Here is a 15,211-nt window from a genome sequence, read left to right as displayed (position 1 = left end):
TAGTGTCCACTGATTTTTTTAAATGATATATAATGGGAAGAAGCTACTTTGTGTCAGTAATACTTCTAATTTCTGTGTTATTAATCCTGTCAAGATCTGTATTCATTTTAAAAATAGAGCACTAGAAGAGTAAGACGTAACACTTTCTTAGTCTATAGCTCATGTATGGTGAGGTTTTAGATTTGCAGACAGTCTGTGGCCACTCAAGGGCCTATGGATCTGAAGTTGGGAATCATTGATCTAGAAGACAGAAGATGCCCTAGTTTGTTGTTTTCCATTGGGTTATATAAACCCTGAACAATGAGAATTCCCTCGATGGTGGCTGGAAACTCATCCCCCAGGCTGCACTCATGAGGCTGTCTCAAGGAGAGGGTCAGCTGGATGCAGTGGCTTGTGCCTGTAGTGCCAGCTACTTGGGAGGCCAAGGTGGGAGAATTGCTTAAGCCCAGGGGTTTGAGGCCAGCCTGGGCAACATAGGGAGACCACCCCTCCTGCCCCACCACACCATCTCTAAAAAGAATGAAAAAGTGTCCTCTGGTCTCCTCCTCTCATGAAGATAATCTTTATTCTTCCGTAGATTTTTATGACATCTGCGACGAGGACTGCCATGGCAGCTGCTCGGATACCAGCGAGTGCACATGCGCTCCAGGAACTGTGCTAGGCCCTGACAGGCAGACATGCTTTGGTAAGAAACTCATCAAAGGTAGAATCAGACTATTAGGATTGAAAGGACAAATCAAAAACTCTTCCTGCCTCAGAGCGCCATCATTTTCCCAGTTTGTGTCTCCAAACACTTGGAATGGTGTTTGCTTTTTAGTTTATACCTGGACTGAAAGCCCCACACCAAATTTGTATCATGGTTAGGGACAGTGGAGAATTGTGCCCTCCACTAGAGTAGCCACAGGTGGCCATGGCTCACTTGAAATGTGGCTAGCATGACGGAAAAACTGAATTTTAATTTTATTTTATTTTAATTTTACAACCAATGTTTGGCCACGCACGGTGGCTCATGCCTGTAATCCTAGCACTTTGGGAGGCTGAGGCTGGCAGATGGCTTGAGCCCAGGAGTTCAAGACCACCCTGGGCAACAAAGAGAAACCTCATCTCTACAAAAAATATGAAAATTATCTGAGGATGATGGCATGTATCCATAGTCCTAGCTCCTCAGGAGGCTGAGGTGGGAGGATCACTTGAACTTGGGAGTTCAAGGTTACAGTGAGCCATGACACCACTGCTCTCTAGCCTGGGTGACAGAGCGAGACTCTGTTTCTAATAATAATAATAATAATAATAATATCTTTAATATTGGTTATATATCAAAGTGAAAATATTTTGCATATAATTGGATTATATAAAATATTATTAAAATTAATTTCACGTTTCTTTTTTAAAAATTTTAATGTGACTACTAAAAAATTTTAAATATGTAATTTGCTTTATATTTCCGTTGGACAGCACTGGTCTAGAATTATCTAAGGACTTACTCCTCTAGCTTCACTGATATAATTTTGATCATTCTGAGTAGCAAGAAAGATGAGTCAGATTGTCCGTAGGAAATCCAGAGTTGTTGAATTGTATACTATGTTGTCTATAACTAGAAGAGAACAGAGATGAAAACCCCAAGATTGAATATCATCTCTCTTTCTCTTTAATGTTATGAAGGTTTTGGATTCAGACTCAAATAGATTTAAAACAAGTCTAGAGAGAAAGGGGAAGATTGCCCTACCCGGGTCCCCCAAGAAGAACAGTAACAGGTCAGGATTGAGGAAGGAGATTAAGGTGAAAGGAGCATAAAAGGCTTATTGGTGTTTGTTTGTTTGTTTGTTTTTGAGACAGGATCTTGCTCTGTCACCCAGACTGGAGTGCAGTGGTGTGATCCCAGCTTATTGCAGCTTCAACATCCTGGGCCCAAGTGGCTTCTTGTTTTAGAAAAGCTTTTGCTCTTCAATCTCCTAAATGAGCCAGGGGCAATGGCTCATGCCTGTAATCCCAGTGCTTTGGGAGGAGGAAGCAAGAGGATTGCTTGAGACCAGGAGTTTAAGACTAGCTTGGGCAACATAGTGAGACCCCCATCTCTATAAAATAAAAAATAAATTAGCCAGGCATGGTGGCAGCCTTCCAAAGTAGCTGAAGTTTCAGCTGAGGCAGGTGGATTGCTTGAGCCCAGGAATTTAAGGCTGCCGTCAACTCCGATTGCGTCACTGCACTCCAGCCTGGGCAGAAGAGCAAGACCCTATCTTTAAAAAAAAAAAAAAATCATAAATACATCAATAAATAAAACCTCCTAAATGAACCCCACTGACCATCCTGTGGAGCAGGTTTCAGCCCTGCCATAGGAGTTGTTAGGGGTCTCGTGTGGTTGATTTTGAGTATGTGATTTAATGCTAAATGGCTTGGGGTAGGGGCAATGGTTCCTGAAGTCTCTCCCTACCCTCATGTATTCCTGTTCAAAAATATTTGGCTTTATTTTAAGCCAGGAGTTATTTATGCATTTCTTTGCTTTTATTTTAATACAACTCTTAAGAGGTAATACATTTAAATGGTTCTCAAATTAAACAACATGAAAAAGTATACAGCAGGCTGTCCAGCTTTCAGTCACCCTCTTGCCCCATTTCCCTCTTCCCCAGCTCCATCCCAAGGAAACGGTTGTATTATTTTCTTATATGTGCTTCCAGGGTTTCTACAGTCAGATTTTAAAATGCAAATATATATATGTATATTAGCCTGTTCTCATGCTGCTAGTAGAGGCATACCCGAGCCTAGATTTATAAAGGAAATTTATAAAGGAAAGAAGTGTAATTGACTCACAGTTCCACATTGCCGGAGAGGCCTCACAATCATGGCAGAAGATGAATGAGAAGCAAAGTCACATCTTACATGGCAGCAGGCAAGAGAGCATGCATAGGGGAATTCCCATTTATAAAACCATTGGATCTCGTGAGACTTACTCACTACCAAGAGAACAGCATGGGGGAAAGTGCACCCATGATTCAATTATCTCCACCTGGCTCCACCCTTGACATGTGGGGATTATTACAATTCAGGGTGAGATTTGGGTGCAGACACAGCCAAATCATATCAATATGTTTACTTATTGGCCATTTTTAAACATCAAAGGTAGCGTATTGTTCATTTCTCTCCCTTAATTTATCTTAGACAATCTTTTTCTATCAAAGCCCCAAGTTCCTATGTGGGATCTGTGGGACTTCAGGGAGGTGAATCCTCTGAAACTGTAGACAGTGTTTTGTGTTTGTGAGCATGTGTCAATTTTCCTTTAGTTTTTATTTAAAAGTAATAATTTTAATTATTTATTTTAAATTATATAATTTGTTCAGGCAGCATACAAGAAAATAATATAACAGACACTCGTGTACCTAGATTTAACTAGCGTTAAGTTTTGCTTCCTTTTTGTTTTTCTTTTTTTTTTTTTTCTTTTTTGAGATGGAGATGGAGTTTCACTCTTTTGCCCAGGCTGGAGTGCAATGGCACCATCCCAACTCACTGCAACCTCCACCTCCTGGGTTCAAGCGATTCTCCTGCCTCAGCCTCCAGAGTAGCTGGGATTACAGGTGCCCACCACCACGCCCGGCTAAATTTTTTGTATTTTTAGTAGAGAGGGTTTCACCATGTTGGCCAGGCTGGTCTTGAGCTCCTGACCTCAGGTGATCCACCCGCCTTGGCCTCCCAAAGTGCTGGGATTACAGGCGTGAGCCACCGTGCCCAGCCCTCTTTTTCTTTTAATTTACATAAAATTTTGTAAATACAATAAAGCCATCCTACCCCGTCCTGCTTTCTTCTCTCACCCTCCAGGGGTAATCATTGTTTCGAAGTTAGCATGTGTTCTTCTGGTCCCATTTTAATGCTTTTATTATTTATGTATGTACCCATAACAGTAGATAGCATTGTTTTGTGTGTTCTTAGAATTAACATAAAAATGATACCTTACCCAATGTGTGAGATTTTCTCTAGCAGGTACCCATAAGAATGGAACTGCTGGGGCATAGAGTGTCTTCATTGGCTATAAACAACAAACCCCCAAATAATGATGGCTTTAAAAAGTAGAGGTTTATTTCTCTCTCATAAGATAAGCAGTCCAGGCTTGGAATGGAGGCTTCTAAGGGACCTACCCAAGCATGGGTGTCACTATGTCCACATCCGGGAAGGCTATGAGCCTCTAACCGTCTACTTTCCAGGCAGTATAATGAGGAAAGGGAAAGAAGGGGCCCTGATACAGATTCTTAATATTTTCAACTACATTTTGCATTTCTGCAAGTTCTGTTTGTTTTCGGTTCCGCCTTGTCTTTTACACACTTCTTCTCTTTTGCTGATTGTCCTTTCTTTTATCTTTTTACTAATTCTTTAAGTACTTGTATTACGGACTTTTCTGGATAACTCTGTTATCTCCAGTTCAAAGCCTCCAATGATCACGCCAGCGCTGTCTCACAGTGGATCATTCCTCACTTAAGTGTCTTGTGGCAAACCGTCTTCTGTCGTAGTTTTCTTTCTGTAGGACACCACTCTTGTCATCTGGTATCTTTGTTTAGTGTGGCTATAAAGGAATACCTGAGGCTGGGTAATTTATAAAGAAAATGGGTTTATTTGGTTTATGATGCTGCTGGCTGGGAGACCGAGCATCTGGGGAGGGCCTCAGGCTGCTTCCACTCATGGAGGAAGGTGAAGGGTGCTGGCATGTGCAGAGATCTCATGGCAAGACAGGAAGTGAGAGTGAGAAGGGGGAGGTGGCAGGCTCCTTTTAAACATGCCGAAACTAATCTAATAGAGCAAGAACTCACTCATTACTGCAAAGATAGCACCAAGCCATTCACAGGGGACCTGCCTCCAAGACCCGAACACCTTCCATGAGGCCACACCGCCAACATTGAGATCAAATCTCAATATGAGGCCAGGCATGGAGGCTCATGTCTGTAATCCCAGCACTTTGGGAGGCCGAGGCAGTTGGATCACTTGAAGTCAGGAGTTCATGACCAGCCTGGCCAACATGGTGAAACCCCGTTTCCACTAAAAATACAAAAATTAGCTGGGCGTGGTGGCGCGTGCCTGTAATCCCAGCTACTCCGAAGGCTGAGGCGGGAGAATCGCTTGAAACCGGGAGGCAGAGGTTGCGGTGACGTGAGATAGTGCCACTCCACTCCAGTCTGGGTGACAGAGACTCTGTCTCAAAAAAAAAAAGAAAAATCTCACTATGAGATTTGGAGGGGTCAAATATCCAAACCACAGCACCTGGTTTGAGGAAGTTTTACACAGAGCACTTTTTCAAATGCTTCTGTTGGCATCACAGATTCTTTATCAGACCAGGCCAAATTTTCCATCAATTTCTCAGCTTCAGGATTCCCCATACCGTGAGGGAAGTGTAAAACCGTACTTGAGCCATGGCAGAGCCCTGGCTTGGGGCTTCCATTGTTTGTGAAGGCTTTTCTTTCTCCTAGAGCCTGGGGCAGAGTTTCCTTATTGTTTCCCTGGGCCGCTGGGCAAAGTTCTCCCCATCTCATTGAGGGGATACATTTTCTGGGGTTCCAGACTTAAGCAGGGTTTCAGTCACAGCTTATCTCCTCTCCTGGGGCCAAGGTCATGACTCCTGTCACCGCATGGGTGTTTAAACCTCAGTCCATGGTTTGTGTCCTATCTGGGCCTGTTATTCCTGAGGGCCATGACAAATTTAGCTCCCAAGCTTCCCTTTCCTTGTTTGTAGAAAGAAAGGCATAGACATTTTCTGCCAGCTGTGCGTTTTTTTACAGCAAGAGTCCATACCCTTCATCAGATTCTTAAAAAGATTAGCAACCATTGCTTAAGTACAGTGTGAGAATATACTAATTTGAAAAACAGATTTTGAGGGCAATAGTTCATATTATAAAAGAAAATTGCCTTACAAAATATTTTATCAGCTATTTCCTTCTGTAACGTAAGCTCCTCTCATGACTTAAAACAATTTACTTTATAAGTTTGTATTTATTTAGCAACTTCTCAGGAACTCATTAAAGACAGTGAAATTCGCCAATACAAATAAGTAGGTGTACCCAGGACACAAAAGGAACTTCATTTTCCCATTGTTTTTCCCTGAAGAGAAGGTAATTGGCAAGCAATTAGGTTCCTTCCACTCAGTAAAGGGCAGATGAACCAATAACGTGGTTAAGGAGATCAGGTAGATGGGAGCGATGATACTGGATCAGAGTGGGAGCTGGGTGGTGGAAGGTCCATCAACAGGATCTGAAAAGATGTGGAAACTCTGCCCGGGGGGTTTGGGAAAGGCTGAATCACTCAGCAGTATAGAAACAGTGTGGTTTCTCTTCTGCAGATGAAAATGAATGTGAGCAAAACAATGGTGGCTGCAGTGAGATCTGTGTGAACCTCAAAAACTCCTACCGCTGTGAGTGTGGGGTTGGCCGTGCGCTGAGAAGTGATGGCAAGACTTGTGAAGGTGAGAATGGGCAAGAAGGGACCCAAATCAAGAGCCCAAAGGAAGCCACTGGCTTATTCTCTGATGTTCAGGAAACTGCCTTAGTGTCCAAAGAGAGCAACAGTCTGGCTGTGCAAAGAAACGACAAAGGGATTCATCAACATTGAGAATACTTATGCTGTGGACAGAATTCAGTTTTGATTTTGTCTCTAAGATTCAACAGGAGCGAATTTTGCAAGAGGCAGAAAGCCACATTTTGATACGAGAAATAAAAATAGGGTGTTCTGGCCAGGTGCAGTGGCTCAAGCCTGAAATCACAGCACTTTGGGAGGCTGGAGTGGGAGGATCACTTGAGGCCAGGAGTTTGGAAAAGCCAGCCTGGGCAACATAGTAAGACACTATCTCTACAAAAAATTAAAAAATAAAAATTAGCTGGGTATGGTGGTGCATGCTTGTAGTCTCAGCCACTCAGAAGGCTGAGAATCCTCAGCCTTGAGCCCAAGAGTTTGAGGCTGCATTAAGCTATGCTTGCGCCACTGCACTCCAGCCTGGGCAACAGAGAGAAAATATCTCAAAAAAAAAAAAAAAAAAAAAAAAAAAAAAAAAAAAAAAATGAGGGGGGATATTCGGTATTTCTCAAACTTTAATGTACCTATGAATCACTTAGGCTCTTGTCAAAATGCAGATTCTGATTTAGTAGGTCTGAGATCAGGTCAATATATTGCATTTTTAAAGACATTCTAGGAGTCACCTATGCTGCTGGTCCAAGGAGCACACCTGGACTAGCCAGGTAATAGAGGCAGTAGCATAACCACTGGCTAACAGCTGTGTTTCCCAAACTTCCCTGCTGCTGAGAAGCACCTAGGACTTTTACACTTTAGCCCCTCCGAGACCCTCTCCTGCAGCCTCAGCTTCAGAGGAGCTAAGATGGGCCTTAGAGTTTGTGTTTTCAACAAGTTCCACGGGTGACTTTTATCATCTTGGAAGTTTAAGCCATTTCCTCTCCTCCCCATATGCTTTGTGTTTATGGGAGATGAATACAGTTTGGGGGGATAAATAAAATAATCTATTTAATTTTACTTTTAGATCTGTTTTTAATAGCAGACATTTTATAGGACTTTATACATTTATATAACTAATAACAAAAGAGAATTCATAATATATATCAAATAATTGAAATGGAAATTGCCTACCATTATTATATGAAACTTAGATAATATCCCTTCTCTAAGGCACATTTACCCTTGCAAATTGTCACAGCTAAAATTCGCCAGGCACGGTGGCTCATGCCTGTAATCCCAGTACTTTGGGAGACTGAGGTGGGTGGATCACTTGAGGTCAAGAGTTGGTGATCAGCCTGGCCAACATGGTAAAACCCCATCTCTACTAAAAATTCAAAAATTAGCTAGGTGTGATGGTGGGCGCCTGTAATCCCAACTACTCAGAAGGCTGAGGCACAAGAATCACTTGAACCTGGGAGGCAGAGGTTGCCGTGAGCTGAGATAGTGCCACTGCACTCCAGTCTGGGCAACAAAGAGAAACTCCATCTTAAAAAAAAAAAAAAAATTCCATCACTTCTACTTTAATGTCAGAATTCTCATGACACCCTGTAGATTATATGGAGAGATAAATGGTGTAATTGTTATTATTTACAGAGGATATATATTTGTTCCTTAGGATAATTAAATTTGTGGAATAATCGAGCTTTGGTACTACTTGCAAAAGTTCACTTTATTCTTGCTATATTCAAAATAATAAAATACTATGCCAAAGGGAAAAATTATGGCTAGTGTCCTTATTTTATTTCATGCAACAAACTTTGCATTATTAACTGAGAGACCATTAACCGGAATATTAAATTACTGTTCCTTATAAAAAGACTAAATGTATTTTAAACTTTATTGAATAGGGGTAATATCCAGAGTCCTCCTTAAATCTTCATTATTTTATGTACTAATCTTTGCATGTTTGAATGTTAATAAAATGTTCCATAAAAACATTTGTAATTATTTATGAGTACTTTATTGGAAAGATTGCAGTTAATCCTCCCTCATATAATCTGAAAACCTAATAACCATAACTGAAAAAATATTTTAGCAGAAGATGAAAATTAAGTGTGAGTTATACTTTAGGATTAATATTCCTGTTTATAACCCTTAAGTTTTATTGATAGTCCAAACATATATGTTTCTTTAGCTAACCTATTTGATAATTATATGTTCATTTTTTTTAATGGCCTTTTTAATTTTTTTTTTTTTTTTAGATTCAGGGGGCACATGCACAGGTTTGTTACATGGAGACATTGCTTAATGCTGGGGTTTGGGTTTCTATTGAGCCTGTCCGCCAAATAGTGAATATAGTACCCAATAGGTAGTTTTTCAACCCTCACCCTGCTCCCTCCTGCCACCTTTTGGAGTTCCCAGTTTCTTTTTTTTTTTTTTTTTTTGAGACAAGGTCTCACTCTGTCACCCAGGCTAGAGTGCAGTGGTGCCAAGGTCTCACTCTGTCACCCAGGCTAGAGTGCAGTGGTGCCATCCTGATTCACCGTAGCTTCTGCCTCCCTGAGCTCAGGTGATCCTCCCACCTCAGCCTCTCGAGAAGCTGGGACTATAGGCATGCACCACCACGCCAAGCTAATTTTTGTATTTTTGTAGAAACAGGGTTTCACCGTGTTGGCCAGGCTGCTCTCGAACTCCTGAGCTCAAGCCATCCACCTGCCTTGGTTTTCCAGAGTGCTGGGGTTACAGGTGTGAGTCACTGTGCCAGGCTCCCTGTGTCTATTTTCTATAGTTTATACTTGTCCCATCTTTATGCCTGTGTGCACCCATTGTTTAACTCCCACTTGCGAGTGAGAACACGCAGTATTTTTCTGTTCCTGCATTAATTCAGCTCTTGTTAGTTTTTAAGTAATTTTTATTTTTTGTTTTATTTATTATTATTATTATTATTATTATTATTATTTTTAAGACAGAGTCTCACTTTGTTGTAAAAGCTAGAGTGCAGTGGGGCGATCTCAGCTCACTGCAACCTCTGCCTCCCAGGTCAAGCAATTCTCCTCCCTCAACTTCCTGAGTAGCTGGGCTTACAGGTGCCTGCCACCATGCCCAGCTAATTTTTAGTAGAGATGGGGTTTCACCATGTTGACCAGGCTGGTTTTGAACTCCTAAGCTCACACAGTCCACCTGTCTTGGCCTCCCAAAGTGCTGGGTTACCACAAAAGTGTAGAAGAAAATACAGAGGAGCAAGAGAAAAATAATTAAAATGATCCACAATCCATTTGCCAGACGTAGCCATTCTAAGCATTTTGGTATATCTTCCTGAGAGACTTAAATATTTTAAGCTAATTTAAATTTTCAGTTTCTTTTATATTTTGTATTTTTAGACCTGGAAATATCCTGAGTGAACATTTAGTACAACCTCTTCATTTTACAGATATTGAAATTGTGACTCAGAGAAATAAAATGACTTAAGGAAGGTAATTTTTAAGGGAAAAAAACTGCTATTAATGTTCATTTTAACATCTTACAATATATTTTTGTGCTTTCTTCTATAGTATTATGTATAATCTTCAGCCATTTCAAAAGCCCTTAGGTGTGCTTTTCTCCTTTAAAAATATACAGATGTATAATGGCCAGGCATGGTGACTCATGCCTGTAATCCCAGCACTTTGGGAGGCCAAGATGGGCGGATCACGAGGTCAGGAGATCGAGACCATCCTGGCTAACACAGTGAAACCCCGTCTCTACTAAAAATACAAAAAACAAACAAACAAAAAATACAGATGTATAAACTAGTATTACTTAATCTCTTTTAAGTGTTGCAAAGAGTAATTCATTGCCATTATTTTTCTCTATATACATTTCACAAAAACTAATTCATCCTAAGTTAATTTATTGATGTTCCAAATAACTGCTTTTTAAAAACTATTATTGAACTGAGAGCGTTATCGCTATAACTGGAAATCAGCTTTTATCTTTCCCTGAGCATCTCAGATGTTTTGAAAACATTCCCTTTCTTTATTTTAACCTAGAACAGGGGTCAACAAACTTTTCTCCAAGGGTCAGATGGTAAATACTTTAGGCTTTGTGGACCACACAGAATCTGTAGAAAGTACTCAACTCTGTTCTTATAGTGAGAAAGCAGCCATGCAGGTAAATGAATGAACATGGCTATGTGCCAATAAAACTTTATTTGTAATAATGTGTAGCAGATTAGAATTTGACAACCTCTGACCTAGAAGATAATGTCCAAGTCCCACAAAGGTCATTTTTTTTTCTCTGTTAAACTTGAAATCACCTTATAGATTCTTTAGTTTTCAATGGAATATTTTTCCTTTTTGTCCATTGGCTTGAGTTTGCTTTTTGAACATGCAAAACATTAAAAAAGGAAAATTAAGCAAAACCATCTCATAAGAGGACAATCACCAAGAGTTTCGTTGAATGGACTCAGCATGTTGTCCAGGCCTCATTTTTATAGTGTGCTGTCAGCCCAAAGCCCTTTACCCCCAGTGCTCTTGTCCTAGATATTTGAGGAGAGAGCCAGGTGACCCAGCCAGTCCACAATAAGTCAGATCTATCCAGCCAATTCGGGTGAATTTGTATTCTGTCAATCTCTTTTACGTCAATAATGCTCTATAAAATGTCAAATTGGTTGGATTAAATGTTACCGCAAATAATAAATGACTTTTGGGTCCTAGTCCTAAAAACTCATAACCCCCGACTAACCTTGAGAAAAACATCAGACAAACCCAAACTGAAGGTCATGCTACAAAATTCCTGACCAGCTTAATTGGGTAGAGTTACAGATATTGGAAGATTGCTCTTTGTAGCTATGATATTTCATAAACATTCTTTGAGGTCTTGCCCGAATGTCTCAATCACTAGGTTAGGCACCAGGGATGCTGCTATAAGTTAAGTATAATCCCTGATGCAAAGTGCCAGAATTCTTGGGGTTGCGAGATGATTCCCTTTTCTGTTGGTTTCTACTGCAGACATTGAAGGATGCCACAATAACAATGGTGGCTGCAGCCACTCTTGCCTTGGATCTGAGAAAGGCTACCAGTGCGAATGTCCCCGGGGCCTGGTGCTGTCTGAGGATAACCACACTTGCCAAGGTAGTACATGGGGCGGAGGGGGGGCTTGTCTCTACTCTGATTACACTTCTTCCTCTCCCAAAGCTGTTTGTCTTCCTCCCCCAAGTGTGTCAGGGTTCTCATCTTTTAGAACAATGGCTCTTTGAGCAGTGTGTATTGCTGAATCATCACTGTGGAATCATTTAACAGAGAAGATCTCTAAGAAAAGATTACCAGAAAGTTAACTTTCCTCTGCTGTTTACCTTTGGTTTTTGACTACTTTCTATGGTTAGTTGTATGACTAATACTCAATATGGAAGCCTAAGACATTGATACAGCTCCTCTCTTTTCTAACAGGATTGAAACTAAGTGAACTCAGTTGAAAGCCCTGAGGAACATATTCCTCTCCCTACACTTAGGATATAAGGGTTAACAATCCTCTGATAATTATTTTCTGGAAATCTATTTTTTTTTTTTTTTTGGCAGAGTCTCACTCTGTTGCTCAGATGGAGTGCAGTGATGTGATCTCAGCTCACTGCAGCCTCCACCTCCTGGGTTCAAGCAATTCTCTTTCCTCAGCCTCCTGAGTAGCTGGGATTACAGGCTTGTGCCACCACACCTGGCTAATTTCTGTGTTTTTAGTAGAGGAGGGGTTTCACCATGTTGGCCAGGCTGGTCTCGAACTCCTGACCTCAAGTGAGCCGCCCTCCTCGGCTTCCCAAAGTGCTGGGATTACAGGCATGAGCCACCGCGCCTGGCCTGGAAATCTAGTACCTGATGTCCAGAATATTCATCCATTCATCTACCAAACATGTAAGGGGCACCTGTGTCTGATTTCTTTGCACCACTACACCATCGTTATGATGTGTCTTCACGTATCGGACGCTGACAGAACTCAAGTCTTCTTTTCAGGATATTTGCAGAGTCTAGAGAAGAACCTGGGAATGCTAAGGAAAAGCAATCTTTTTTATATTAAGCTAAAGTGGTGAAATTTATAGTCAGAGTTTATGGTTTCCTGAGCAATGCATGGACAATTTGGAAGCCTTTCCCAAGTGCACTAACACTGTTTTTATTGTCTCTGTTTTACTAGGCAGTAATTAATGGTAAAGTCACAGCAGTATCATTATGTACCCTAGGCCTATATCAAAGCAGCACTTTTTCTGTATTGCCAATAAACCATGTTTGTGCTGAAAGTTAATCTCTTAGGTGTTTCAGTTCACAGAGTTATGCTGGCTACACTTTGAAACCAATGTTTGGTGAATTGAAAATCGAACCTGGTATTTCCTAATTCAGGGAACCATATATTTGAGGAACATTATTTCACCATAATCTTGGGAGTTAGGAATAGTGGTTTTATTCACCAGCTTGTTTTCAGCCCCTCTGATTTCCTTGGGGATGGAACAAAAAGCTCAGGTTGTGTGAGGGTGAAATTATTTCTCCTAAAAGCCTTCCTCTCATTCAGGTTTCCTGGCTCTAACAGTGGCCTCTTTTCTCTGCAGTCCCTGTGTTGTGCAAATCAAATGCCATTGAAGTGAGCATCCCCAGGGAGCTGGTTGGTGGCCTGGAGCTCTTCCTGACCAACACCTCCTGCCGAGGAGTGTCCAACGGCACCCATGTCAACATCCTCTTCTCTCTCAAGACGTGTGGTACAGTGGTCGATGTAGGTTCCTCCTGGAGGGCACTCGGGGAATGGCCAAAAGCTGGTTATTTGGGAGGTAGTGGACAGAGGTATGCCATGTGGCTTGTGTCATCAATGAGATATTTACGCACAAAAGATTTGAGCTCAAAACATCTTATGTCATTCATTTAACCAACATGTTCTTGAGCATCTGCTGTGGTCCTGGCACTGTGAAGAATTCTGCTATTCCTGTTTTCAAATACCCCATCTCTCTAGTATGCGCAGACATTTTCCTGAACGCATCAGTACCAGTGGTACTGGAAGGCTGGCTACATCACCTCTGACCAATTATTTTATTTGAAGAAAGTAGCTAATACAGATGATGGTTCATTTATGGTGCAGAGTTCAAGTATTGAACCAGGTTGAGTGAAAAGGTTTATATTTTCATCCCAAAATCTGCACACAGCCCTGTGCTGGAGAGTCAGACATGTATGAAATCCTGCCTTTTAGGAACTTGCACAGCAAAATTGAGATGACGACACAGAAAATGTAAGGAAAGGATGAACAGTGAGACGGATGATAGGTCCTGTAGGCGTCCAGTCAAGGGACAAACACAGGAGCAGTCAAGACAAGTGGGACTTGGATCTAGGTGGAAGTGTGTGTGTGGTTTACACAGCAGAGAGGAAAAGAAAGGGCCTTTCAGATGGGAAACAAGTGAGCTAGTCTCTGAGAGGGGATATGCAGGCCTCTGCGGAGGTATGTGGAGAGTGCAGCCTGACTGGCGGGGAATTCCTACTGGAAAATGAAACCGGAAAAGTAGATGGGGCGGGCTGAGCTTCCAAAGGCCTGCCTTGTGTGCTAGGGTGAGCCGTCTGGATTTGATCCCACAGAAATGGGTTTAGGCAGGGACTGTGGTGATGAATGCCGTGAGCTGACAGCAGCTTGCAAGATGGATAGAGCAGAGGGGGCCTGCATGTGGATCACCACGGAGGCCTTTGCGATCATTTGGTTAAATGAATATTTATTTATGACTCTAACTAAATGAAAATCAGAAAGCTGATTCGACTTGCAGTGAGGTAAGTGGGGGATATTCAAGGAGCAGGTGGTCCCACTTGAGGCAAGTTATGTTGATCATATCGGTGGATAATCAAATGGACATGCCGCATGGTAGGTTGGCGCTATTCTCCCGTGTAGGGCAGAGCACAGGAATCTGGAGATAAAGAGCTGAAAACCAGCCGGTACATGCCACAGCCGAAATTCTGAGTGTGCAAGAGTTCACACAAGGCCATGCTGCCGCCGCATCACCAGGTCTAAAATTCCTGAAAGAGACATAACGGGCGGAAGCTGTCCTTTTCTAAAATACCAGAGCTCTGGATTCACTGATTCTGCATAGATCCGGTATTATGAGTAATACCCCAAAGGAATGTGTGGGGCTGCCCGAGAAGTAGTGTGTAAAACTCTTTTTTTTTTTTTTTTTTTTTTTTTTGAGATGGAGTTTTGCTCTTATTGCCCAGGCTGGCAATGGTACAATCTTGACTCACTGCAACCTCCGCCTCCTGGGTTCAAGCAATTCTTCTGCCTCAGCCTCCCAAGTAGCTGGGATTATAGGCACCTGCCACCACGCCCGGTTAATTTTTGTATTTTTGTTGAGACGAGGTTTCACCATGTTGGTCAGGCTGGTCTTGAACTCCTGACCTCAGGTGATCCACCTGCCTCAGACCCCCAAAGTGCTGGGATTACAGGTGTAAGCCACGGCACCCAGCCTTTTTTTTTTTTTTTTTTTTTTTTTTTTGGTATTATTTTCTTATTTATTAAAAAGTACACAACAAAGAGCTAGGCTGTATAATACCAATAGTTAGGATATTAAGCCATGTATAATAATAGGCTAATTAGGAGGTAGAGAGAAATTCTAAATGCGAGCCATGTGAGTTTAAGTTACAGTTGATTCTTGTTATTCACAGTAGTTATGTTCTACAAAGCTGCCACAAGCAATGAATTAGGGAATACTGAAGCCAATTTCTTTAGCAATTAAGCATTGCTCCTAGGGGAAACACTGGGTTAGGTTCCTGTAGTCCTCTGGTTACAACATTTTTGTTAACCGATCAGT

The 15,211-nt window shown here is 41.6% G+C and overlaps 1 protein-coding gene across 1 annotated transcript in view; it reads left to right on the top strand.

The window, feature by feature from the left end:
* The window catches only part of OIT3 (oncoprotein induced transcript 3), a 40,815-nt gene that overhangs the window by 6,263 nt on the left and 19,341 nt on the right, over nt 1-15,211 (top strand). Inside the window, exons 3-6 of the mRNA XM_030940554.1 lie at nt 578-685; nt 6,314-6,436; nt 11,406-11,528; nt 12,986-13,146. Coding sequence (XP_030796414.1) covers nt 578-685; nt 6,314-6,436; nt 11,406-11,528; nt 12,986-13,146 — 515 coding nt within the window. The remainder of the gene's footprint in view (nt 1-577; nt 686-6,313; nt 6,437-11,405; nt 11,529-12,985; nt 13,147-15,211) is intronic.

The sequence above is a fragment of the Rhinopithecus roxellana genome, chromosome 11 (assembly GCF_007565055.1).
Source record: "Rhinopithecus roxellana isolate Shanxi Qingling chromosome 11, ASM756505v1, whole genome shotgun sequence".
In the NCBI taxonomy this organism is placed as follows: Eukaryota; Metazoa; Chordata; class Mammalia; order Primates; family Cercopithecidae; genus Rhinopithecus; species Rhinopithecus roxellana.
This window is presented reverse-complemented; position numbering and strand designations above follow the sequence as displayed.